We start from the raw sequence: 27,915 nt of genomic DNA on the forward strand, positions 1-27,915 counted from the left end.
CCAACAAATAATTGATTTAATGCTATTTTTTGTAACCTAACTTAATGTGATATTAATAATGAATTCCGTCTGAGTAAGAGTGGCGAACAAAGAAAAGAAAAGGATTTGGGATTACGTGATTTTTAGCATGTATTATTTGTTAGTCAAAGGGCTAGTGCATAGCTCTACCAAGCATTTAATGCTTCTACAATTTTTCTTCAAGCATTGCGGCCAAACTTTGAACTTTTGCTACAAATACTATTCATTTGGAGGCTAAATTTTGCCTATAAATAGATATGGCAGCAACCTGCAAATATCCATCCCAACACAACCAAAACACCACCTAGCAGAAGTGTTATTTGCTAGAGAGAGAGAGAAAAATATTGTGAGAGAAAACTTCAGTGTGGAAGTTATACACGAGTGATAAAAGTGAGTTGAGAGATAGCCTCTGCGTAGGCAGATACAAAATACAGTGTGGTATTTTTGTTGTACTCCTCCTTTTGAGATTCTCTAATATATTGGTGTGGGTCCGTGGACGTAGGCAATTTGGCCGAACCACGTTAAAAATATCGGTGTCATTTTTTTTGTCGTTTCATATCGGTCGATATCTAAAATATTGCGTCACACTAGATCCAGGGCGAAATTAGTTGCGTCTAATTTCCCAACATTATTTTCTTTTACCATTTTGAATTTAATGGATTTCCTCAGTTTGTGGTGAAGAAGAAATGGTACTAAATAAACAAAAACAATTTTCGTAATTCGGCAACTAATTGAAGTCGATTAATGACCATTGCCCAGAGAGAAACAAATCTGTTGCATTAGAAGTGCGATATTTGTATGTATTTTGAAACAGGGGCTATACTAATTTAATTTAGAGATTATAAAATATAGGGTAAAATAGTAAATTTTTAATATTTTGAATTATTATTTTAAATTATTGGGCTATAAAGAGTAAAATGGGGGCTACAAATAGAATCACCCTTTCCTCAATAACGTGTCTGAGAGCCTCTCTCTCTCTCTCTCTCTCTCTCTCTCTCTCTCGCATTTCAGAACACTGCCCTCCTTTCTCTTTCACGGTGCTGCTGCGCCAAACCAGAATGCGCCGCGCCTCTACCGGAATTCGGTGAGTCCAACTAAAGCAGCTTCAAGTCCTTCAACAATATCTTCAACATATATAACCCAATTTTTCTTGCTTAATCAATGGTAAATTAAACCATCAACAACCAAGCAACAAAAATCACAATTCAAGAACAGAATTATATAGCTTAAATCTTCAGAGTCGAATCTCACCAAAACATCTACATATGGAACTAAGCAATATTGTGCAGAATCATCAAAATCAAACAGATTTCAGCCTTGGAGCCGCATACAAAAGGAAGTATATACACATTTATTTCAAAATAAGTGATTAAAGCGAAACAAGGTTGCATAGAAAAGAGTGCAAGTAATTAAAGAGAAATGAAACAAGACTGTAGCTCCAAGGGGGGAGGAAAGTACCCTGCAACCAAGAGAAAGATGATGCAAGCTTTAGAATGGGTCGAGCTTTATTAAAACCTTATCGAGCTTTAATAAAGAATTGGGAATTGAGAAAGAGATTGTTGCAGGCATTACCCGGGTAGAGACTAGTCATCGTCTTGGATAATAATTGAAGGGACATGGCTGACTTTGTGGAAATCCTCTCCTGATGCCGATATCCTCTTCCCCAATTCCGGCATTCCCTTAATCTCCAGATCCCGAAGAGTAGAAATGCCACTCAATCCATCTGGAAGCATCTCCAAATGAGAGCACTCATCTATCTGTAATTCAGAGAGAAGGGGCATGGCTCCTGCATCCATTCTCCACTCTCTCAGGTTTGGTAATTCAGATAGAATAAGCTTTTTGAGGTGAGGAAAACTGTTTGAAGGACACGTCATCTCCTCCCCCACGAATGATTTCATCAGTAAATACAAATCTGTCAAGCAAGGGAGCTTCCCCAGTATCCCCATTGGATCATCCTCAATCTCACATTCCGACAGGGCCAAAATCATAAGTTTAGAGCTGAAAAAGTCACGCCCGCACTTTGCCAGCACATTCCCCAACTTAACTTGAATCAACAAGGAATGAAGATTGGGACATGTGAATGCCTTTTTCAACACTCCCTCATTTGTTCCTAACTCACAATCACCTGTGATATCAACCACACAATACACTAACTTGTTCCAATTGGTAGCAATGGCATTCATGATAGCTGACAAGCTTTCATTGTCGTGTATGCTTGCTGAAAAACGTTGAAGATTCTTCCTTCTGTTCATACATTTTAATTCGTGAACTCTACTATTCAACTCCCATAGGGTCTCCAACTCAACCACTTCCTCGTCCAATGTTAATCTATAATTTCCAATATTTTCCTCATCATAATCGGGAAGAAACAAGTGTTTTAAACGTTGCATCTCCTTAAAAATATTTGGAACTTTGATATTCTTTGAATAAGTTAAATTAAGGGTATCCATGTATACCAAATTCCTAATGGACGACGGTATCTTATCAAATTCACATTCTTCTAAACGTAAATATCTAAGGTGAAAAAGATTAGTGATTCCTTTCGGTAACTTTCTACCTGCAAATTTGAATCCGATGATAACAAGGTCTCTGAGCAATTTGAATTTCTGAAAATCAAAGGTACTCTGCGAGGGAAACTTAACAGCAAAACGGCTACTCAAGTGATTGAATATATGAAGAGACCTTAAGCGTTTGCTAGCATCTTCTCCAAGCTCGACAGGTCCAGTTCGACTTCTCTTCTAAAATGGATAGCCAAATGTCGTATTTTCATATGCCGTAGTGAGGTAGTTAGTTTCCCAGTTTGGTACTCCAAACTCAGAACACCAAAATCCTCTCTTTTCCCCAATTTTAAACTTAGCTCTCTTACTATATACATCATGAAGTTTGCAGCTCGAATATCTTCTTCCAGTTGTGACACCATCGTTAATTTCAACTTGGACAATGGATCTGGAGGCCAACTCCCCCAAGTAGAGCTCCGCGATTTCAGTCAAAGTTTTGTCCCTGTCATGAATATTCTCATATGAAACCATGCCCTGTGCTATCCACATCCTATATAGCTCTATAGGATGTATGGTTTCGTCCTCTTGAAATAAACCCATATAGAGAAAGCAAGGCTTCAAATAGTAAGGTAGGCTTTCATAGCTTAAATTTAGCACTCCATCAATCTCACTTTCATCTCTATATATGAAGTCTTTGATATCCTCATTTACTAACTCCCACTCCATCATCGAATTTTTCATTCTCAAGACCCCACCAAGTAAAGAAATTGCCAACGGCAAATTCCCACATTTCTTCACCATTTCTTTCCCAATTTTCTCAAAATTTTCTTCCAATGCAAAGTCTGTATTGAAATAACAAATGACAATTAATTGAATAGTACTACAACTATATAACTTAATTATTTACCCTCTCATCTAATTTGGAATCGATGATGCAAGAAAACAAACTACCAGCAGGTAAATATTTTAGAATATTAATTTGTAATATAGAAACTAAAGCACCATATTATACATACACACAACTAACCTGGAATATTGGTATGTGGAAAGGCTTTGTTCTTGAGTAGTTCCAAAGCATCTTCCTCTTTTAGAAGCCCAAGTTTTACAGGGCATCCAATCTTTGCAACTTCCTCTTTGCGTGTGGTGATCAAGATTTTGCTTTGCAAATTCTGGACAAGGAAGGGATGCTTCAACTCATTCCAATCAGCAACTTTCCAAAGATCGTCAACAACAATGAGGCAACGCTTGTCTCTTTGTATCTTGCATAGTCGCTCCTTCAACTCCCAATCGCTTAGATTTGGAACAACGTCCTCCCTTATTCGTTGTGGCTCATCGCTTACAACCTTGCTGCTTTGATGCTCTAGCTGCTTGAGAACATCATTCCAAACTGATTGAAAACTCTGACATTGCTGAGTGATGCAAACCCATGCGCAAAGATCAAAGTTTGTATTGGTCTCGTTGTAGAGCTTTTTGGCAATGGTGGTCTTGCCTGAACCCCCCATTCCCCACACTGAAATAACTCGCTCCTCGTTGTCTTGCCTTAGGAGATTACCAAGCTGCTTCAGCTCATCCTCCATCCCCACAAAACAGTCTCCGACCTCGAATCCGGGGAAGCTCCTCCTTGCCCTGTTGTTGGCGGACGAGCTCTCCCCGCGATCGATGATGTTCTTTATTCCGTAAGCTCGCATGGCTTCGGTTACCCTTCCAAGATCGGATTTGATTTGTGAAATCTCGGAGGCTAGTTGGTGGAGCGAGTAGCATTTTTCCAAAATACAAGAATATCTGCGGATAAGGTGTCTCAGGCCTCGTCTTCTCCTTGACATCACTTGATAAGCTGCGTGTCTTTCAATGGCGGCCTCCGCTCCGTGCACAAGATCTTTTATCTCCGAGATCCAATTCAAAATGATTTTGCTTTCATGTCGTCTTTTGTCAGCATCTTCGAGGAGACACTTCATCTCTTTGAGCTGGATCTCGAGCTGCCTCACTTGGTCACTCACACCATATAAAAGCCTTGCTTCTTCCGACAACAAATGGCGCAAGGTTTCTAGAGCAGTCGACACCACTGCTTCTGCCATCGCAACAATTCCAAATTCTTCAATCGAGATTGCGAAGAATTTGGATTGCGAAACAGAGTATTTCCTCTATGTGAGTCTTGATTAATTCCTCTTGTTTTGTTTAGTAGGGACCACCTGGTGATTCATTCAATAATACTAATTCTGTTTGTTTGTTAAGTATTACACTAAATTCTATTTGTTTCTACCTCGTCTTCTTCTCTTCATCCAACAATTCTCGCTCGTCATTCAAAGGGAATATGCATTAAAAATACTCCATCCGTCCCACGAATCTTGACACGTTTGGTTTCGGCACGGGAATTATTAAGGAGTTGTAGATTAATGTTTTAAGCGTGTAGGTAATAAAGTATAAAAGTGATAAAATAGGAGAGATAATGGAATAAAGTGATAAAATAGAAGAGAATATGTAACTAAGACCCCTTATTTTTGAACTAATTATTACCTTATTTGAAAATGTGTCGTAGACGGCCCAAAAAGGATTACGTGTCAAAAAGGAATACCTTATTTAGACAATTTCTAAACCACGAAAACTGAATAATATGGTTTAAAAAATGATAAGGTGATTCATCATTAGCCGACATAATGAATTGTTGTGAGTAATTAATGTCACTTACAGCGAAAGCACCAGCAATTTTTCTTCAACAACAATTTTTGTGAATTTAGATAAACTAAGTTGGGCTTTTGAGTTCGATAATTGAAATTGAAGTGCTGTTGAGCCTGATAATTTTTGGGCCGAATTTGTGTTTGTTGGATCTGTTAGTTAAGAAAAGGGTCCATTTTAGAGGGAGTGGAAGAGAGAGAAAGAAATTGGGGCTGGACTCATCTTTTCAATTGGGCTGATAAATGAAAGTATGAATAATTCTATTTATAGAACCTATTTTATTCAGGATAGTTCATTTTTAAAATATATGTTTACAGAGGTATATTTGGGGCATTTTCGTTAATCTTTTGGACCTTAAATCTGATTCCATTGCTCAAATATGTCATTATTATTCCGAGCTTAATTAGTACAGCATAATATTTACTTTATTTTATAATAAATATTATTAAATCAGTAAAATTAATAGGGAATCACAGATGATATCGGACATACATGGACAGAGAATTTCATCATATTTTTTTGGCATGCATGCATGTCTCCTTTTACAATGCCAAATCTTGACTTTTCAATACTTTATAATAAGTAATCACAATTACATTAATTCGTCACTTCAGTTAACCACGGTTCACCGGAAACTAATTAACCATTGTATGAAAATTTAGAATAATTAAAACATCATGTATAAATTTAGAGACAATGTTTTTAGTCCACGTGCTGCAAAATCAATATTTGGTAAAAGTTCGTATAGTTAGACGCAATTACTCCTAAATTAAAATTAGTGTTGATCAGGTAGGCGCCACGAGTCTGCTTCCCTACATTTCCTTCAACAATATCATTAACCTGATCCAATTTTTCTTGCTTAATCAACGATAAAATCATATGCAATAGAGGTAGTAGTCGAAGGATTTTGAGCTAAGAATTACGTATACCAATCGGGATTTTATATCCATCTATTCAAAACACACACTATCATTATTATAGCATGTTCATATTAATCAACCCAGTTTTCAATTTATTGGATTCTAAACAACCAAGCAACAAAAAACACAATTCAAGAACTGAAATAAAGCTTAAATCTCCAGAAATTATAAACAAAGGCTCATGGACTGAATCTTACCAAAATAATAACTCCATATGCAACTAAGCAAGTCTAGAATAAATTGTCCAGAATCACCAAATTTAACCAGATTAATAAAAATATACACATTTATTTTAAAAAAAGTGATTAAAGCGAAACAAGGGAGGAGAGAAAAGATTGCAAAGAATTAAAGAGAAATACTTGGGACATGGAACAACAAGACTATAGCTCGAAGGCGCCCGGGGGGGAGAAAAGTACCCTACAACCAAAACCAAGACGATACAAGTTTAGAATGCGTCGAGCTTTATAGTTAAAACCTTATCGAGATACCTATCTTTTAGACAAAAAACTAAAATTGAAGCAACATAATTGGGAATTGAGAATGAGATTAATTGGTGCAAGCATTACCCGGGTGGAGACTAGATTAGTTAGTCATCATCAATAGTTTAGGATGATAATTGAAGGGACATGGCCGACTTTGTGGAAATCCTCTCCTGATGCCGATACCCTCTTCTCCATTTCCGGCATTCCAATGATCGTTAGTTCCTGAAGAGTGGAAATGAAACTCAATCCATCTGGAATCATCTTCAGACTGGAACAATCAAAGATCTTCAATTCATAGAGAAGGGGCATGGCTCCTGCCTCCACTCTCCACTCCCTCAACTTTGGTAATTGATATAGCACAAGCAACTTGAGGCGAGGAAAACTGTTTGATGGACACGTCATCTCCTCCCCCACAAATGATTTCGTCCATAAATACAAATGTATCAAGCAAGGAAGCTTCCCCAGTATCCCCATTGGATCATCCTCAATCTCACATTCATACAGCCCCAAAGTTATAAGTTTTGAACTGATGAAGTCACTCCCGCACTCTGCCAGCGCCTTCCCTAACTTAACTTGAATCCACAAGGAATGAAGATTGGGACATGTGATTACCTTCTTCAGCGTTAACACTCCCTTATTTGTTCCTAACTCGCAACCCTTGTTGATTTCAACCCAACAATGCAGTAACTTTTCCATGAGAGCAATGACGTCGATGATGGTTGACAAGCTTTCGTTGTCATATATTTTTGTTGAGAAACTTCGCAGATTCTTCATTCTGTTCATACATTTTAAGTCATGCACTCTACTATCCAACCACCATAGGGTCTCCAACTCAACCACTCCCTCGTCCAATGTTAATCGATAACTTCCAATTTTTTCCTCCTCATATTCCGGAAGAAACAAGTGCTTTAAACGTACGATCTCCTTAAAAACATTTGGGACTTCAATATTCATCGAATCAGTTAAATCAAGGGTATCCATGTATACCAAATTCCTTATGGACGACGGTAGCGTATCAAATTCACATCTTTCTAAACACAAACGTCTAAGGTGAACAAGACTGGTGATTCCTTTCGATAACTTTCTTCCTTCAAATTTGAATCCCACCATACCTACATCTCTCAGCAATTTGAATTTCTGAAAATCAACAATACCTTGCGGGGGAAACTCAACAACACCCGAATTTATGTGACTGAACATTTGAAGAGACCTTAAATGTTCAGTACTATCTTCTCCCCAAGTGAGTGTAAGCTCGTCAGGTTCCACTTGAACTTCCTTCCTGAAATGTAAAGCCAAATGCCGTATTTTCCTATGCGAGGAAGCTTTCCCACTTTGATACTCCAAACTCTGAGCACCAAAATCCTCACTTCTCCCCAATTTCAAACATAGTTCTCTTACTACATCATGAAGTTTGCAGCTCCTATATTTTCTTCCACTTGTGACAGCATCGCTGTAATTAATTTCAAGTTGGACGATGGACCTGGAGGCCAACTCACCCAAGTAGAGCTCGGCAATTTCGATCAAAGTTTTGTCGTTGTCTCCAATATTCTCATATGAAATCATGCCTTGTGCTATCCACATCAAATATAGTTGCCTAGGATATATGGTTTGGTCCTCTTGAAATATACCCATATAGAGAAAGCAAGGCTTCAAATAATATGGTAGACTTTCATAGCTTAAATTTAGCACTCCATCAATCTCCTTTTCATCTCTATATATGAATTCTTTGACTAACTCCCACTCCATCATCGAATTTTTCTTTCTCAAGACCCCACCGAGTAAAGAAATTGCCAACGGCAAATACCCACATTTTTGAACCATTTCTTTGCCAATTTTCTCAAAATTTTCTTCCAATGCAAATTCTGCATTGAAAAAACAAATGACAATTAATTGAATAGTAACTTGATAACTTAATCAGATCCTCTCATCTGATTTGGAATCGATGATGCAAGAGTAGAAACTAACCAACATGTAAATCTAGAATATTATTTGTAGACTAGAAGTCAAATCCTACTAACCTGGAATGTTGGTGTGGGGAAATGCTTTCTTCTTGAGTAGTTCCAAAGCATCTTCCTCTTTTAGAAACCCAAGTTTGACAGGGCATCCAATCTCCGCGACTTCCTCTTCGCGCGTGGTGATCAAGATTTTGCTCTGCAAATCTTGGACAAGGAAGGGATGCTTGAAGCCATCCCAATGAGATGTTTCCCAAAGATCGTCAAAAACAATGAGGCATCGCTTCTCTTTTTGTATCTTGCATAGTCGCTCCTTCAACTCCCACTCGTTCAAACTTGTAACATCCTCCCTTATTTTTGGCCCATCCTTCGTGTTTTGATGCTCTAGCTGCTTGAGAACATCCTTCCAAACAGATTGAAAACTTGGACATTGCTGACTAATGCAAACCCATGCGCAAATATCAAAGCTGGTCTTGATCTCGTTGTAGAGCTTTTTGGCAATGGTGGTCTTGCCTGATCCCCCCATTCCCCACACTGAAATTACTCGATGCTTTTCGTCTTCCAATAGGAGATGAAGAAGCTGCTTGAGCTCGTCCTTCATCCCCACAAAACAGTCTCCGATCACGAATTCAGGGAAGGTCTTCCTTGCCCTGTTGTTGTTGCCGGCAGCCGAGCTCTCCCCACGATCGATGATGTTCTTTATTCCGTAGGCTCGCATGGCTTCGGTGACTCTTCCAAGATCGGATTTGATTTGTGAAATCTCGGAGCCTAGTTGGTGGAGCGAGTAGCCTTCTTCCAAAATACAAGAATATCTGCAGATGAGCTGTCTCAGGCCTCGTCTTCTCCTTGAACACACTTGATAAGCTGTGTGTCTTTCAATGGCTGCTTCTGCTCTGTACACAAGATCTTTGATCTCTGAGATCCAATTCAAAATGGTTTTGCTTTCGTGTCGTCTTCTGTCAGCATCTTCAAGGAAACATTTCATCTCTTTGAGCTGGATCTCGAACTCCCTCACTTGGTCACCCACACCATATAAAAACCTTGCTTCTTCCACCAACAAATCGCGCAAGGTTTCTAGAGCAGTCGACACCACTGCTTCTGCCATTGCAATAATTTGGGGGAAGCTCAGATTTCTTTGGTCTAATTGATTGGTGGAACACTCTTGATTTGCTAATTTGGGGAAGCTCCGATATATCAAATTGATTGGTTGAACACTCTTGATTTGGTAGTGGTGAGAGGGAAGTTAATTAGAAAAGATAAGGAAGTTGTGGTCGTAATTGTACAGCTGCTGCCTTCGATCGCCAATAGTCAATACATATTAAATAATTTGTCATTACACCAAAAGAGTCGGGAACACGGAATGAGATCCAGTGTCCTATAATTTTATGTGTCATCGTGTCTCATGCTTACATCTATTATTTTAAAAATATTTTTTATAAAAATAAAATTTATTATAATACAATGAATTATATTTAATTTTTATTTAAAAAAAATTATTTTTAAAAAGTACTCCCTCCGTCCATGAAAGAACTTCCTAGGAGAGAGTGGCACGAGTTTTAATAAAATGTTGTATAGTGTATTGAGAGTGGAGAAAAAGTTGTAAAGTGTATTGGGAATTGTGAAAAAGTATTAATAATTTATTGTGTTGTTTTAATTAATGTTATTTGAGTGGTGGGAATTGTCTTAAAAGGGGAGTATTTTTTAAGTGGTGGGGTATTGTCCCAAAATAGGAAAAAGTAGGAAGTTCTTTCGTGGACGTCCCGAAATAGAAAAATAGGAAGTTCTTTCGTGGACGGAGGGAGTATATACCATGACTTTGAATTTATCAACTTATTATTAGCTAATAAAACTGAAATTAAATGATAGAATAAATCCTAGTTAATAATCATAAAATTAAACTAAAGCATACAAAATTGAGAGTGGAACACAAAATGGGACATAAAGTATGGTATACTGAATCCCATTTCGTCGGCACACAACTTTTAGTAAATAGTTAGAATATGTGTACAAAATGAAGAAATGACAAATTAAAATTAAATTATTTTTTTGACGAAAAAGATGATTTTATTAAGAGCAAATGCATTGTAAGTGAAGAAGACCCTCCACACAAGCCGAAGGTTCATCCCAGACATATTCATTTGAAGATTGAGAGATGTGAATGACTTGTTCAATACTCCCTCATTTGTTGCTACCAATTTCACTCCAAAGTCTTTGTTGCAAACTGTTGCAATAAATGCAACATTGCATCTGCACAATCTATGTCAAAATGTGTTGGCTATTGTGGGCCATTCCACATGAATTGAAGTGGAAATAGCTCAACATAATTCTCCCTCATTATTCTACTCATTTAACGGGAATATGCATTAAAAATACTTATTCTACTCATTCATACCCTACTGTTAGCTGTTGAAGAGTAATTAAAATTCAAATAAGAAATCAATGTTTATCGCTTTAATTGACTTCGAAACCAATATATGATAGATTTTGTGACATTGTATACGCGTTTGAGAAAGCCAACTTGTCTTTATAGTAATTATTAGGGATAATTGCGTGAAAATACACAAACTTTGCCAAAAATCCATATTTGACGCGAAGTTAGGATTTTACATTTTAATACATCAACTTTTGTTATTGTCCAAATTTGACACGACTTAATTCTTAAAAATTCAAAAAACAACTCCTTTTTGTAAATAATTATACAAAGATCCGCTTATGTTATTATTTGAGACATTTAAACCAAAACAAGATATTTTTTTATGATGTTTTCTTTTAATCTTTGATCCGCGCCTAAAATGGTTTAAAGGAAAACATCATAAGGAAATATCTTGTTTTGGTTTAAATGTCCCAAATTATAACATAAGTGGGTCTTTGTATACTTATTTACAAAAATGGGTTGTTTTTTGAATTTTTAAAAATTAAGTCATGTCAAATTTGGACAACAACGAAAGTTGGTGTATTAAAATGTAAAATCCTAACTTCGCGTCAAATATGAATTTTTGGCAAAGTTTGTGTATTTAGGTGCAATTTTCCCTAATTATTATAATAATTTTGTTCACAAAAAATTATTATAATAATTTTATTGCTGTAGTAAAATCCAACTTGCAGTTTGTTTGAAGCAGTCAATATATTGAAGTATGGAGCAGAATATATAGTTAAAACAAATTAAAGATGCTTTTCAGGTTTTCATTGTGATTAAATATTTGCTGATAATAAGAATTATGCATGAGTAGATATAAACGACAACTAAGACAAGGTTAATTAATGAGTGGATTTTTAATATAAAAAAGTAATCACACTTGTACTATTTTTTATATTCTCACAATTCACAACTTGAAGTTTCACAATTTAGTCTATTTAATTCTACAATTATAGTAAACCCTTTTTAAAAATATATTACTCTATAAATGAATAAATTTCTTATTTTAAAAAATCATCAATTTTAATTGATTGGTGAACACTTTGATATACTACATGAGAAAAGAGGGATATTGGGAGCTTTGACTTTGGCTCGTGGGAAAAAAGCGCGAGTAAAGCAGTTCACCTTTTAGAAAAGCACATATACTTTCACTGTCCATAAAAAATAGTCTTACAAATGGACGACACGAATTTTAATAAAAAATAGTTAATGTATTATGAGTGCAGAAGGTTCCATTTAAAATATAGTATTAATAATGATAATTAATTATATTGTAAATAGAGAAAAATGTCGACCATGTAACAGAAAGTTTTAAAAATGAAAATTGACTAATTTTTTTGGACGTTTCAAAATGATAAAAAAAAATGTGAACGGAGAGAGTATTAGTTATTCATCTGTTTGTTATTATATATAAATATAGAGTAGTGATTTTCGGACACTGCAGTGTCCGGACACTGCATGAAAAACCGGTTTTTTTAAGGTTTTTTGATTGAGCCGGTTTTTTGCTAATTTATGGTTTTACTAAAATATCCTTTCCTTAAATTTCTCAACTATTTTTAATCTTTTCCTAAATATATTTTATTTACATTTTTATTTTCTGTAAATTTTTTTTTTTTGCCATTTTTTTCCGAAAAATATTTTTGATTTTTAAATTGTTTTTTTATTTTCTTTATCGTTTTTTTTATTTTTAAAATATATTTTATTTACATTTTTATTTTCTGTAAATTTCGTTTTTTTTTGCCATTTTTTTTCGAAAATATTTTTGTTTTTTAAATTGTTTTTTTATTTTTTTTATCGTTTTATTATTTTTCTTTTAAAATATTCTTTCCTTAAATTTCTCAACTACTTTTAATCTTTTCCTAAATATATTTTATTTACATTTTTATTTTACCTAAATTTCGTTTTTTTTTTTTTTGCCATTTTTTTTTCGAAAAATATTTTTTATTTTTAAATTGTTTTTTTAATTTTTTTTATCGTTTTTTTATTTTTCTTTTAAAATATTATTTCCTTAAATTTCTCAACTACTTTTAATCTTTTCCTAAATATATTTTATTTACATTTTTATTTTACCTAAATTTTGTTTTTTTGTGCCATTTTTTTCGAAAAATATATTTTATTTTTAAATTGTTTTTTTTATTTTTTTTATCGTTTTATTATTTTTCTTTTAAAATATTCTTCCTTAAATTTCTCAACTACTTTTAATCTTTTCCTAAATATATTTTATTTACATTTTTATTTTACCTAAATTTTGTTTTTTTTTTGCCATTTTTTTTCGAAAAATATATTTTATTTTTAAATTGTTTTTTTAATTTTTTTATCGTTTTATTATTTTTCTTTTAAAATATTATTTCCTTAAATTTCTCAACTACTTTTAAAATTTATATTTTTTTCGAAATTAATATTTTAGTTGTTTTAAGAGTAAATTTTTATTTTTTTCCAAAATTATGTTTTATTAATTTGTTTCCAGATTTTTTATTATTATTATTATTTTTTTTTCGAAATTAAATATTTTTTTCGAAATTTATTTTTTTGGGAATTTAGTATTTTAGTTGTTTTAAGAGTAAATTATTTTTTTTCCAAAATTATGTTTTATTAATTTGTTTCCAGATATTTAGGGATTCTCTTAAAAATAATCATATATAAAGTTCAACTTTATATAAAGTTCCCAGCCTTCATATTTTTATGAAATTAATTATGAATTTCGAAACTTAATGAGGGTTTTTTTTCAAATTTTTTCGTTTGACAAATTAAAAAAAAATCCACTTGGACATCTATCCATATTAGGGTTTGATTAAGAATTATGTTTATCCAAAATTTAAATTCGATCTTTTTGGGTTTTTTTTTTCAAAAATATTTCTTTGCGAATGAAAAGAGACCCATATTTTCCCCTTAATATTAAAAATTATTTTGATCGTATTTAATATTCTAATTTGTAGCCTATATATAATATTAATATTTATTTATTTATTGCGACAATTGTAGATAAGTTGATTTCCAACGACAACTATATTGTTGATTAGTGTTTTAAGTGTGTAATTAATTAATTAATAAAGTATAAAATTGATAAAATAAGAGAGAGAATGTAATAAAAATGATAAAGTAGGAGAGAGAATGCAATAGTTATTACCCAAAAAGGAAACGTGTCAAGATTCGTGAGACAGCCCAAAAAGAAAAACGTGTCAAAATTCGTGGGACGGAGGGAGTATATGTTAAATGGTCTTGCAAGCGAAATCCAATCGTATAAATTTTTTTATTTTTTCCAAATTCAATAATTAATTTCAATACATTGCAAAATGCCATCGTATAATGCATTCTTTCTCGTCCAAAAATATGTTAAATAGTGTCGCGGCCGAAATCCAATTGTATGAATCACTTCACTTTATTTCATTTATTTATATATTATATTCACAAATTTAACTTAAATTAATTAATAACTCATAATTTTATAACAAATAGTTTCGTTAAACCATAGTATAGCAGTTCATTGTTTTATTGGCATATCACGTTTAATTGTTTCAATAAAGCATTCCCTCAAGTATATGTTAAATAGTTTTATATGTTAATTTTATTTCCAAATTCACTAATTAATTTTAAATAATTTATTAACTTTATTTCATTGAATATAATCTTTTCGACTTCACAAAGTATATGGTACATAGTTTTCCAAACAAAATCCATTCGTTTGATTCATTTATTTTAATTTTCTTATCGTCACTCACACAGTAGCAGTTCATTTTCTTATTATTACATCACCTTTAATAAAGTATATGTTATTTATTTTTTCGATCTATTTCCCATCATATGATTCATTTTATTTTTAAAAATGTAACTAATTTAGTTTAATCAATTACTTCAACTTTATTTCATTGATTATAATTATGACGACATCATTATTTAAACTATAGTAGTTCATTTTCTTATTATCAAATTGACTTAATACTATATTATGATACATTTTCTTCAAGTATATGTTATATAGTTTCCCGAGCATATATATTATATATGTCTTCATTTAATTGGCCAACATATATATTCTTTCATTTTTAATAAAATTTCCTTCATTACATATATATCTTATACAATTCAATTTATTTCATTTTTTTTTTCAAATTCACTAAATAATTCAACTTTATTTCATTGAATACACTTATTTCGACTTCAATAATCACACAATAGTGATTTATTTAGTTATTGTCATATCTATTACAATAATTTATTATAATATAATCAAATAAAGTATATGTTACATACTTTTCCATTCAAAATCCCATCGTATGATTAATTGTTTTATTTTTTATTTTTATCAACTTCACTAATTTATTTGAATTAATAAATTCAAATTGATGAACGTTGAGTATAATTATTTCTTATAATTATATCGCGTTTAATAGTAAAATATAATACATTGTCTTCATATATATGTCATATAGTTATTGACTTCACTAATTTCATTCAATCAATTAGTTCAACATTATTTCATTTAGTATAATTATTTCGACATCATTATTTACACTATAGTATTTCATTATCTTATTATCAAATCGACATCAATACTATATTACAATGCAGTATCTTCAATGATATGTTATATACTTTTCCGACCAATATCCCAACGTATTCACAATTTCTTTTTTTCAAGTTCATTAATTTATTTCAATTAATTAAGTAAACTTTATTCGTATTATTCCAATTATTATAATATATTTAATCTAAGTATATATTATTTATTTTTTCAATCGATGCCCCATAGTATGATTCATTTTAATTTATTTCTAACGCATAACTAATGCGTTTGTCACTACCGGACAAGGTGGCAAAGTATTACTCACATACTATTGAGGTCTCAGGTTAAAATCCCGCAAACACACCTTTTTCTTTTTATTTCGGTTTTTTTTAAAAAAAATCTTCTTCCAAATGTTCTTTTTTTATTATATTTCTTTTTTTAAAAAAATAATCTTCCAGATGTTCTTTAAAAAAAAAATCAAAAACAATATATAAATGAAAACAAATATAGGATTATTTTGAAGGGAGTCTTTAAAATTAGTAATAATAAAAATAATTAACATAAATTTCGCAACTTTTACTTTTATTTCGTTTTTTTTTTTTTAAAAACTTCTTCCAATTTTTTTTTTTTTTTGTTATTGTATTTCATTTTTTTTAATCATCTTCAATATGTTATTTTTTAAAAAATATTCGAATAAAATATATAAATGAAAACAAATCTAGAATTATTATGAAAGGAATATCTAAATTAGTAAAAATAAAAAAATTAACATAACATTCGTAAAATAAATTATATGTGGAAATAAATCTAGGATTATTTTAGGAGAATATCTAAATTACTGGAATCAAATATAGGATTAATCTTTGGAGAATGAAAATCTCTAAATTAGTGGAATCAAATCTAGGATTATTTTAGTATAATCTCTAAATATGTGGAAACAAATTAATAAAACATAATTTTGGAAAAAAAAACAATTTACTCTTAACACAACTAAAATATTAATTTCAAAAAAAAAATTCGAAAAAAAATGTAATTTCGAAAAATAAATATTAATAATAATAAAAATATCTGGAAACAAATCTATGATTATTTTTAAGAGAATCCCTAAATATTTGGAAACAAATTAATAAATCGTAATTTTGAAAAAAAAAATAATTTACTCTTAAAAAAACTAAAATATTAATTTCCGAAAAAAAAATTCAAAAAAAAATACTTTCGAAAAATAAATAATATTAATAAAAATATCTGGAAACAAATTAATAAAACATAATTTTGGAAAAAAAAATAATTTACTCTTAAAACAACTAAAATATTAATTTCCGAAAAAAAAATTCAAAAAAAAAAATACTTTCGAAAAATAAATAATAATAATAATAAAAATATCTGGAAACAAATTAATAAAACATAATTTTGGAAAAAAAATAAAAATTTACTCTTAAAACAACTAAAATATTAATTTCGAACAAAATATAAATTTTAAAAGTAGTTGAGAAATTTAAGGAAATAATATTTTATAAGAAAAATAAAAAAACGATAAAAAAATAAAAAAAACAATTTAAAATAAAAAATATTTTTCGAAAAAAAAAAGGCAAAAAAAAAACGAAATTTAGGTAAAATAAAAATGTAAATAAAATATATTTAGGAAAAGATTAAAAGTAGTTGAGAAATTTAAGGAAAGAATATTTTAAAAGAAAAATAAAAAAACGATATAAAAATAAAAAAACAATTTAAAAATAAAAAATATTTTTCGAAAAAAAAAACGAAATTTACAGAAAATAAAAATGTAAATAAAATATATTTAGGAAAAGATTAAAAAGAGTGGATTTTGAAAATAGCCACTTTGAAATAGTAAACTTAAAATTTGGCCACTAAAATAAAAACATAAAAAAATGGCCACACTTACCATTTTACCCTTTAAACACCACCCCTTTAAAAAATCCCGCATTTCACAACCAGTGGAATTCACAACCAAAATTTTTTGGTTGTGAATTCACATTGGTTGTGAATTTACAACCAGTCGAATTCACAACCAGAATTTTTTGGTTGTGAATTCACAACCAGTCGAATTCACAACTAGAATTTAATTTACATTCAGATTTTTTTGGTTGTGAATTCACAACCAGTCAAATTCACAATAAAAAATGTAAGTCACAACCAGAATTTTTTGCTTGTGAATTCACAACCAATCGAATTAACAACCACAATTTAATTCACAACCATAATTTATTTTGGTTGTGAATCCAAGTAATTGTGAATTTGAGTTTTTAAAGTTTGAATTCACAACTAAAACTACTCCCTCCGTCCACGAAAAAGTGCCCCATTTGGGTGCTGGCACGGGTTTTAAGAAAGCTGAAAAAGGTGGTGTAAAGGTGGTGTAAAAGACTAAAAGGGTAGTGTTAATGTATTGTGGTTACTTTTACTAATCTTGCACTAACTATTTGGCATTATTTTATTAGGTGAATTAAATGAAAGCATTTAAATGAGAAAACATTAAACAAAAGTGCCGATTAAATAAATAAATGAACTTGAAATTCAGAAAATAAATAAATAAATAAATACATAAAAAATGGAAAATAAATAAATTGGAAATAAAATTTTCAGAAAATAAATAAATTGAAAATTCGAAAATAAATAAATAAATAAACTGAAAATTGAGAAAATAAATAAATAAACTGGAAATAAATAAATAAATAAGTAAATAAACTGGAAAATAAATAAACTGAAAATTCAAAAATAAATAAATAACTAAACTTGAAATTCAGAAAATAAATAAATAAAATGGAAATAAATAAACTGGAAATAAATTAACTGAAAATTCAGAAAAAAAATAAATAAATAAACTGGAAATTCGAAATAAATAAATAAATAAACTGAAAATTCAAAAATAAATAAACTTGAAATTCAGAAAATAAATAAATAAATAAACTGAAAATTCAGAAAATAAATAAATAAATAAACTGGAAAATAAATAAACTGGAAATAAATAAATAAGTAAATAAACTGGAAAATAAATAAACTGAAAATTCAAAAATAAATAAATAAATAAACTTGAAATTCAGAAAATAAATAAATAAATAAACTGAAAATTCAGAAAATAAATATATAAATAAAATGGAAAATAAATAAACTGGAAATAAATAAATAAATAAATAAATAAATAAACTGAAAATTCAGAAAATACATAAATAAACTGGAAATAAATTAACTGAAAATTCAGAAAAAAATAAATAAATAAACTGATAAATAAATAAACTGGAAATTCAAAAATAAATAAATAAATAAATAAATAAATAAACTGAAAATTCAGAAAATAAATAAATAAATAAACTGGAAAATAAATAAATTGGAAATAAATAAATAAACTGAAAATTCAAAAATAAATAAATAAATAAACTTGAAATTCAGAAAATAAATAAATAAATAAACTGAAAATTCAGAAAATAAATATATAAATAAAATGGAAAATAAATAAACTGGAAATAAATTAATAAATAAATAAACTGAAAATATAGAAAATAAATAAATAAACTGGAAATAAATAAATAAATAAATAAACTGGAAATAAATAAACTAAAAATTCAAAAATAAATAAATAAATAAACTTGAAATTCAGAAAATAAATAAATAAATAAACTGAAAATTAAGAAAATAAATAAATAAACTGAAAATTAAGAAAATAAATAAATAAATGGGATTGATTAGGCGTGGGGGAGTCGATTTCGTAGTTTTAATTAGTGAGTTAATTGTGTGGGTTAATTGCATAGATTAAATAAAAGTGTGGATTTATTAATGACATAAGTTGTAAATAAATTGAAAAGTAAAGGGTATGAATGTACAAAAAGGTAAACAGGGCACTTTTTCGTGGACAAAAAAAAAGGGGTAAGTAGGGCACTTTTTCGTGGACAGAGGGAATATAATTTATTTTGGTTGTAAATTTAAGTTTTAGTTGTGAATTAAAGAATATTAAATTGTGGATTCATCGAGCTGGTTGTGAATTCAAAAATATTAAGTTGTGAATTCATGGATCTGGTTGTGAATTCAAGAATATTAAGTTGTGAATTCATAGATCTGGTTGTGAATTTAAGAACACTAAGTTGTGATTTCATAGATCTGGTTGTGAATTCATAAATCTGATTGATAGTACTCAACTTCAAATATTTAATTAAATCTACAATAATTTTCTCCATCAATTTTTTTAATTGTTGCAAAGATCAAAGTTTGGTTTTTGCCACACTCCATTCCGGATCCCCTCCTCAAGCTAACAAAGGATTAGCTAGCATAATGTTGCGGAAGAGATCGATGATGCTCTCCTCTCTAAGAAAAAACAAATTCTTCTAACCTTTCCATCACTTTCCAACCTTAAAACCAAACATTTCCATTCGCTACTAGCAATCAACATTTCATATACAAAAAAGAAAACAGAGGAGGAAGAAGAAAGTCATCATCAAGATCAAATTAAGACATCACCAGCACACATATTGTAAGGCTTCATAAATTTGGAAGCGATGGCAGCGAATCGAGACGAAGAAGCAGCTGGGCGCGCGGTGGCCCCACGGCAGCGTGCGCGGCGGCGGAGGGCGTCGAGATGATCGATGTCATCGGCGAAGTCCACGCCTTCTTCCTCGAAGAGAGCAGCACCGTCTTCGTCGTCGTTGCGTCGTCCGTCAGCCACCGCCATCTTCGCAATCGAGTTTGACACCGTCCAGTGCGAGATCTGCAGCAAAGGCTTCCAGCGCGCGACCAGAGATCCACTGCCACTGTGCGTCGCGGTGGTGGTGGCTGTGTGGCGCTGTCGATGCGATTGTCGGAGATTGAGTGGCGGTGGATGGGTGGCGAGAGGGAGAGGGAGAGCCGGAGAGGGAAGGGGGGTAGAGAGAGAGAGAGGATTGAATTGTGAATTGTGACCGGCCATTTTTTAAAATTTTAAAGTAAGGGATAATTTTGTACTTTTACACAAAAACTGGCTAAATTTTAATGTTTTTATTTCATAGGCCAAATTTTAATTTTACTATATGAAAGTGGCCAAATCTATATATTAGCTCGATTAAAAAAGTAGTTGACAAATTTAAGGAAATAATATTTTAAAAGAAAAATAAAAAAACAATTTAAAAATAAAAAAAAATTTCGAAAAAAAACATGGCAAAAAAAAATGAAATTTGCAGAAAATAAAAATGTAAATAAAATATATTTAGGAAAAGATTAAAAGTAGTTGAGAAATTTAAGGAAAGAATATTTTAAAAGAAAAATAAAAAAACGATAAAAAAAATAAAAAAACAATTTAAAAATAAAAAATATTTTTCGAAAATAAAATGGCAAAAAAAAACGAAATTTACAGAAAATAAAAATGTAAATAAAATATATTTAGGAAAAGATTAAAAGTAGTTGAGAAATTTAAGGAAATGATATTTTAAAAGAAAATTAAAAAAACGATAAAAAAAATAAAAAAACAATTTAAAAATAAAAAATATTTTTCGAAAAAAAATTGGCAAAAAAAAACGAAATTACAGAAAATAAAAATGTAAATAAAATATATTTAGGAAAAGATTAAAAATAGTTGAGAAATTTAAGGAAAGGATATTTTAGTAAAACCATAAATTAGGAAAAAACCGGCTCAATAAAAAAACCTTAAAAAACCGGTTTTTCATGCAGTGTCCGGACACTGCAGTGTCCGAAAATCTTTATTGTTAAATATATACCAAGCTCCTATCTTGTCTTCTTCCTCTTCTTTATTCAATGGTCCTCCCTCATTATTCATAGAATCATAGTCCTCATTTTACTCAGTATAGCTCCCTTTGTAAAATAATAAATAATTATGAATTTATTATTTTACCTTATAACCTATAGTCTATAATATCATATTGCAGTGGTCGTGTTTACTAATTAAGTATGGTAAATTCATTTTTAATAGGTATCGTTTATGTTTATACCGAAGCTATGCTTGTAGATCTTGGTCATTTCTATGCAACCTCACCAAGGGTAAATTCGCTTATTCATATTTATATTAATCAACCCAATTTAATTTCAATTTATTGGATTCTAAACAACCAAGCAACAAAATCACAATTCAAGAACATAAATAAAGCTTAAATCTCTAGAAATTACAAACAAAGGCTCATAGGTGGAATCTCACCAAAACAACTCCATATGGAGAAATCCTTATACCCAATAGAAACCCTCTTTGTAAACATGGAAATTTGAGTCTTCTTCCTAGTCAACAGGATTAAATTTGCGTTAAGAGTTAATCAGATTGGGCTTTTGAGTTCGATTTTGTAACATGAAATGAAGTGCTGTCGGGCCTGATAAATTTTGGGCTGAGTTTATATTTGTTGGATCTTTTAATTAATGTATGGGTCCATTTCTTTCATAGTGGACCGAAAATGGAAATTGGGTTGGGCTCATCTTTGAAATTGGGCTGATATATATATATAATGGGTGATTCTATTTATAGCCCCAAAACTTTGCAAATTGCTCACCAAACATGGCCAGTGACTCATTCTTTTGAGCCCTTCTTCTTTATGTAGAAGCATATGAAAGAATAAGTTTTCTAAATTTCGCTATTTCGAAAAACAGAAATAAATTATGATCTTGATATCACAATTGGTTGGGTAATTTGGTAGTGAGTCCAACTAAAGCAGCTTCAAATCCTTCAACAATATCTTTGACATAACCCAATTTTTCTTGTTTAATATCGGCAGTAACGTTGAAAGCTTAATTTGCAATTCAATGCATGAAAACACTAATGTCTTCATCTTGGAAGTATTGAGTTTTTAATTAAGTTTGGATATCTCATATTCTCTAATCTAGATTCATCCATTGTACACTATAAATAGTGTTGCTCTCATGATTTATAAGATCATCAAGTAAAATCATCAAAATTAAATATTTAAAGACTGAGCAAGCTACTAAATTCCTTTTTCAAAATCCAAACCTATCATCGTCTCGGATGATAACTGAAGGGACATGGGTGACTTTCTGGGAATCCTATCCTGATGGCAATACCCTCTTCCCCAATTCCGACATTCCATAGATCTCTAGTTTCTGAATGATAAAACAAAGAATGAAATATACCAGGCTTGGAGCTTGCCACGTACAAAAGAAGTATATACACATTTATTTCAAAATAAGTGATTAAAGCGAAACAAAGTTGGAGAGAAAAGAGTGCAAATAATTAAAGAGAAACGAAACAAGACTATAGATCGAAGGGGGGAGAACAGTACCCTGCAACCAAGAGAAAGACGATACAAGCTTTAGAATGGGTATAGCTTTATTAAAACCTTATCGAGCTTTATTGAAGAATTGCAAATTGAGAATTGGATTGGTGCAAGCATTACCCGGGTGGAGACTAGACTAGTGATTAGTGAAGGATGATAAAGACAAACTTTTCAAGCAAGGAAGCTTACCCAGTGTCCCCATTGGATCATCCTCAATCTCACATTTCGACATAAACAATTTCGTAAGTTTTGAGCTTATGAACTCACGCTCACACTCTGCTAGCGCCTTCCCTAACTTAACATAAATCGACAATTCACGAAGATTGGGACATGTGAATGCCTTGTTCAATCGTAAAAATAGGACATTTCTCGGCCGATAATTGGCATGAAAAATGTCCTGCGGATCAACACTTATTAATTAGTGTCTTATTTTACTCTTAAAAAAATTAGTGTCCTATTTTTAGAAGTCCGAAAGTTATTGTCCTAATTTCCAAATCAATCTAATTAAGTTACTGTCCTAAAAAACCCTCGAACTCAAATAAAAGTTCTCATTAGTGACATGAGGATTAATAACTATTATGCGTGTAACAAAAATTAATAACAGGATTACATGTCACTAATTTTTATGACACGAATATTAGCTACCAAGTAGATACTTTTAGTATAGTGTATATGAAATAGACAAATGTTTTTATGCAAATTACTAACATGGCCAATCGCCGAACAACCGACCTGCCTGTTTTGGTTAACTATTTTGAAAATAATGAAGAAAATGAATTATTTTGTCATCGAATTTTATACAACAAAACATATTTTGAAAATTGTTAAAAGTTAGATTTTTAAATGAAAAACGAAAGCTCAGGGTATTTTTCAAAAAAATATGTCATTATTATTTTGAGCGCTAGCTGATGATAATGGTGAAGGTTTGCTGAATTGGCATTATCAAGAATTTTATCTAAATTTTTATTGTCAGTCTTGAGAAACTCTTAATTTGTAGACATGGAAAATTGAGTCTCAAGAAAGAGACTCAGCTGATCATTTCCCTTGTTTTTTTCTAATCTGAAAAAAATTTGAATTTATAAAATTCGATTTGCCGTATTATAACCATCCCCTGCCGTGGATTCTCGATACATACTTCACTTATTTAAGTAGATACATTTCAATTTTATGCAGATGAACTTTAACTAAATTCTAATTTTGCATATTAACATTAGTATAGTATATTCATATTAAGCAACCCAGTTTTCAATTTATTGGATTCTAAACGAATCGAGCAACAAAAATCACAATTCAAGTATACATGCACCGATCGTGATTTTAAATCCATTAATTCAAACCACACACTACCATTATTATAGTATATTCATATTAAGCAAACCAGTTTTCAAGCAGCAAAAATCACAATTCAAGAACATAAACAAAGCTTAAATCTGCAGAAATTATAAACAAAAGGCTCATGGACTGAATCTTACCAAAATAACTCCATATGGAACTAACCAAGTCTAGAATAAATTGTCCAGAATCTTACGAGGAATGGAATATGGCCATGTCAGGCTTGGAGCCACGTACAAAAGAAATATACACATTTATTTTTTAAAAAAAAGAGATAAAAGAGAAATAAGGAAGGAGAGAAAAGAATGCGAATAATTAAAGAGAAACACTTGAGACATGAAACAACATAATTAAAACCTTATCGAGATACCTATCTTTTAAAGAAAAACTAGTTAAAAATTGGGAATTGAGGATGAGATTGGTGCAAGCATTACCCGGGTGGAGACTAGACTGGTTTGTAGTTTCAGATGATAATTGAAGGGACATGGCAGACTTTGTGGAAATCCTCTCCTGATGCTGATACCCTCTTTCCCAATTCTCCATAGATATGCAGTTCCCGAAGAGTAGAAATGCCACTCAATCCCTCTGGAAGCATCTTCAGACTAGAACACTCATCTATCCGTAACTCAGAGAGAATGGGCATGGCTCCTGCCTCCACTCTCCACTCTCTCAGGTTCGGTAATTGCAATAGATGAAGCCTCTTGAGGAGAGGAAAACTGTTTGATGGACACGTCATCTTCTCCCCCACAAATGATTTCCTCAATAAATACAAATCTCTCAAGCAAGGAAGCTTCCCCAGTATCCCCATTGGATCATCCTCAATCTCACATTCTGACAGCAACAAATTCCTTAGTTTAGAGCTGATGAAGTCACGCCCGCACTCTGCCAGCGTCTTGCCTAACTTAACTACAATCCACAAGGAATGAAGATTGGGACATGTGAATGCCTTGTTCAACACTCCCTCATTTGTTCCTAACTCGCAACCCTCTTTGATTTCAACCCTACAATACACTAACTTGTTCCAGTTGGTAGCAATGGCGTTCATGATACCTGACAAGCTTTCATTGTCGTGTATGCTTGCTGAAAAACGTCGCAGATTCTTCATTCTGTTCATACATTTTAATTCATGCACTCTACTATCGAACAGCCATAGGGTCTCCAACTCAACCACTCCCTCGTCCAATGTTAATCGATAACTACCAATATTTTCCTCCTCATACTCCGGAAGAAACAAGTGCTTTAAACGTACCATCTCCTTAAAAACATTTGGAACTTCAACATTTATTGAATCAGTTAAATCAAGGGTATCCATGTATACCAAATTCGTTATGGACGATGGTAGCTTATCAAATTCACATCTTTTTAAATACAAACGTCTAAGGTGAACAAGATTAGTGATTCCTTTCGGTAACTTTCTTCCGGTAAATTTGAATCCCACCATAATAAGATCTCTCAGCAATTTGAATTTTTGAAAAGCAATGATACTTTGCGGAAGAAACTCAACAACACCCGAATTATTGTGATTGAACATTCGAAGAGACCTTAAATGTTCGCTACTATCTTCTCCCCAAGTGACTGTAAGCTCGTCATGTTCCACTTGAACTTCTTTCCTGAAATGTATAATCCAATGTCGTATTTTCCTATGCGAGGAAGCTTGCCGTAGTTTCCCACTTTGATACTCCAAACACTGCACACCAAAATCCTCACTTCTCCCCAATTTCAAACATAGTTCTCTTACTACATCATGAAGTTGGCAGCTCCTATATATTATTCCATGTGTGACAGCATCGTCAATTTCAACTTGGACGATGGATCTGGAGGTCAACTCACGCAAGTAGAGCTTCGCGATTTCAACCAAAGTTTTGTCCTTGTCTCCAATATTCTCATATGAAATCATCCCTTGTGCTATCCACATCCTAAATAGATCCTTAGGATCTATGGTTTCGTCCTCTTGAAATATACCCATATAGAGAAAGCAAGGCTTCAAATAATATGGTAAACTTTCATAACTTAAATTTAGCACTCCATCAATCTCCTTTTCATCTCTATATATGATTTCTTTGACTAAGTCCCACTCCATCATCGAATTTTTCTTTCTCAAGACCCCACTGAGTAAAGAAATTGCCAACGGCAAATACCCACATTTTTGCACCATTTCTTTCCCAATTTTCTCAAAATTATCTTCCAATGCAAACTCTGCATTGAAAATTCAAATGATATTTAATTGTATAGTAACTTTATAACTTAATCAGATCCTCTCATCTGATTTGGAATCGATGATGCAAGAATAGAAACTAACCAACAGGTAAATAATCTAGAATATTATTTGTAGACTAGAAGTCAAATCCTACTAACCTGGAATGTTGGTGTGAAGAAATGCTTTCTTCTTGAGTAGTTCCAAAGCATCTTCCTCTTTTAGAAACCCAAGTTTCACAGGGCATCCAATCTCTGCAACTTCACGTTCGCGCGTGGTGATCAAGATTTTGCTCTGCAAATCTTGGACAAGGAAGGGATGCTTAAAGCCATCCCAATCAGAAATTTTCCAAAGATCGTCAAAAACAATGAGACATCGCTTCTCTCTTTGTATCTTGCATAGTCGCTCCTTCAACTCCCACTCGCTCAAACTTGTAACATCCTCCCTTATTTTTGGCCCATCCTTCGTGTTTTGATGCTGTAGCTGCATGAGAACATCATTCCAAACTGATTGAAAGCTCTGACATTGCTGACTAATGCAAACCCATGCGGAAAGATCAAAGCTGGTGCTGTTCTCGTTGTAGAGCTTTTTGGCAATGGTGGTCTTGCCTGATCCCCCCATTCCCCACACTGAAATTACTCGATGCTTTTCGTCTTCCACTAGGAGATGAAGAAGCTGCGTGAGCTCGTCCTTCATCCCCACAAAACAGTCTCCGATCTCGAAGTCGGGGAAACTCTTCCTTGCCCTGTTGTTGGCGGACGAGCTTTCCCCTTCATCTGTATTGTTGATGATGCTCTTCTTTATGCCACTTTCTAACATTTCCTTGTTTATCCTTTCAAGTCGGGATTTGATCGGTGAAATCTCCGAGCCTAATTGGCGGATCGACTTGTATTCTTCCAAACTACAACTACATCTGCGGAGGAGCTGTCTGAGGCCTCGTCTTCTCCTTGAAGTCACTTGATGAGCTGCGTGTCTTTCAATGGCAGCTTCTGCTCTGTACACAAGATCTTTGATCTCTGAGATCCAATTGAAAATGGTTTCATTTTCATGTCGTCTTCTGTCGGCATCTTTGAGAAGACACTTCATCTCTTTGAGCTGGATCTCGAGCTCCCTCACTTGGTCGCCCACACCATATAAAAACCTTGCTTCTTCCACCAACAAATCGTGCAAGGTTTCCAGAGCAGTCGACACAACAGCTTCTGCCATCGCAACAATTCCAAACTCGAATTTCTTTGGTCAAACTGATTTAGTATTGGTGTGAGTATATAGAGAGGAATAAGGATAAGGAACTCGTTGTTGTGAATACAAATTCTTCAATGGAGATTGCAAAGAATTTTGATTTTGGAACAGAGAAATTAGTTCTTGGAGAGTTGTGTGAGGAAAAAGGGAGAGGTTTGACTTTCGTTGGTGGGGAAAAGTGTGAAAGTAGTTTAGCTTATGAGAAAGCACATTATCTTAATTAATTCCACTTGTTTTGGATTCTACCTTGTTTTCTTCTTCATTCAATAAAGAATAGGCAATAAAAATACTTATTTGATGTCACGACAGCAACTCTTCATACCATTTCTCAACCACCAAAACTCAATAATATGGTATAAAAAATGATAAGGTGATTCATCATTAGCTGGCATAATGAATTGTTGTGAGTAATTAAGGCGCTTTAAGCCAATAAGAGTTGATTAATGTTATTAATACAAATAATTTAGCCTATGATA

General features: G+C 32.0%; 3 protein-coding genes across 4 annotated transcripts; all 3 read right to left on the reverse strand.

Moving 5' to 3' along the window:
* Positions 1 to 1,107: 1,107 nt before the first annotated feature.
* LOC130999464 (putative disease resistance protein At1g50180) lies at positions 1,108 to 4,674 on the reverse strand. Its single transcript, XM_057924991.1, has 2 exons — positions 3,544 to 4,674; positions 1,108 to 3,358 (listed from the first exon to the last, which is right to left on the reverse strand). The coding sequence occupies exons 1-2, from the start codon at positions 4,589 to 4,591 to the stop codon at positions 2,757 to 2,759; spliced, it is 1,650 nt and encodes a 549-aa protein (XP_057780974.1). The 5' UTR covers positions 4,592 to 4,674; the 3' UTR covers positions 1,108 to 2,756.
* A 1,557-nt stretch (positions 4,675 to 6,231) lies between these two features.
* On the reverse strand, positions 6,232 to 9,852 carry LOC130999465 (probable disease resistance protein At1g58602). The gene is made up of 3 exons (XM_057924992.1): positions 8,610 to 9,852; positions 6,676 to 8,453; positions 6,232 to 6,526 (listed from the first exon to the last, which is right to left on the reverse strand). Exons 1-2 carry the CDS (start codon positions 9,646 to 9,648, stop codon positions 6,706 to 6,708), a joined length of 2,787 nt encoding a protein of 928 aa, XP_057780975.1. The 5' UTR covers positions 9,649 to 9,852; the 3' UTR covers positions 6,232 to 6,526; positions 6,676 to 6,705.
* A 12,982-nt stretch (positions 9,853 to 22,834) lies between these two features.
* Positions 22,835 to 27,700, reverse strand: LOC130999466 (probable disease resistance protein At1g58602). 2 transcript variants are annotated; one of them, XM_057924995.1, is made up of 3 exons: positions 26,362 to 27,700; positions 24,441 to 26,202; positions 22,835 to 23,071 (listed from the first exon to the last, which is right to left on the reverse strand). In XM_057924995.1, the coding sequence occupies exons 1-2, from the start codon at positions 27,404 to 27,406 to the stop codon at positions 24,470 to 24,472; spliced, it is 2,778 nt and encodes a 925-aa protein (XP_057780978.1). In that variant the 5' UTR covers positions 27,407 to 27,700; the 3' UTR covers positions 22,835 to 23,071; positions 24,441 to 24,469. The 2 variants fall into 2 exon arrangements, with proteins under 2 accessions (XP_057780978.1, XP_057780976.1); XM_057924993.1 differs by lacking the exon at positions 22,835 to 23,071 and having other exon boundaries at positions 24,137 to 26,202; positions 26,362 to 27,699.
* Between the last annotated feature and the right edge of the window lie 215 nt (positions 27,701 to 27,915).

The sequence above is a fragment of the Salvia miltiorrhiza genome, chromosome 8 (genome assembly GCF_028751815.1).
Source record: "Salvia miltiorrhiza cultivar Shanhuang (shh) chromosome 8, IMPLAD_Smil_shh, whole genome shotgun sequence".
NCBI classification, from domain to species: domain Eukaryota; kingdom Viridiplantae; phylum Streptophyta; class Magnoliopsida; order Lamiales; family Lamiaceae; genus Salvia; species Salvia miltiorrhiza.

Excerpts from the sequence above, each read along its gene's own strand:
- LOC130999464 (XM_057924991.1), bottom strand. The coding sequence starts at position 4,591 with ATGGCAGAAGCAGTGGTGTCGACTGCTCTAGAAACCTTGCGCCATTTG. Across the intron at positions 3,359-3,543 it reads TCCACATACCAATATTCCAG|ACTTTGCATTGGAAGAAAAT; the intron begins GTTAGTTGTGTG and ends ATTTCAATACAG.
- LOC130999465 (XM_057924992.1), bottom strand. The coding sequence starts at position 9,648 with ATGGCAGAAGCAGTGGTGTCGACTGCTCTAGAAACCTTGCGCGATTTG. Across the intron at positions 8,454-8,609 it reads TCCCCACACCAACATTCCAG|AATTTGCATTGGAAGAAAAT; the intron begins GTTAGTAGGATT and ends TTTTCAATGCAG.
- LOC130999466 (XM_057924995.1), bottom strand. The coding sequence starts at position 27,406 with ATGGCAGAAGCTGTTGTGTCGACTGCTCTGGAAACCTTGCACGATTTG. Across the intron at positions 26,203-26,361 it reads TCTTCACACCAACATTCCAG|AGTTTGCATTGGAAGATAAT; the intron begins GTTAGTAGGATT and ends TTTTCAATGCAG.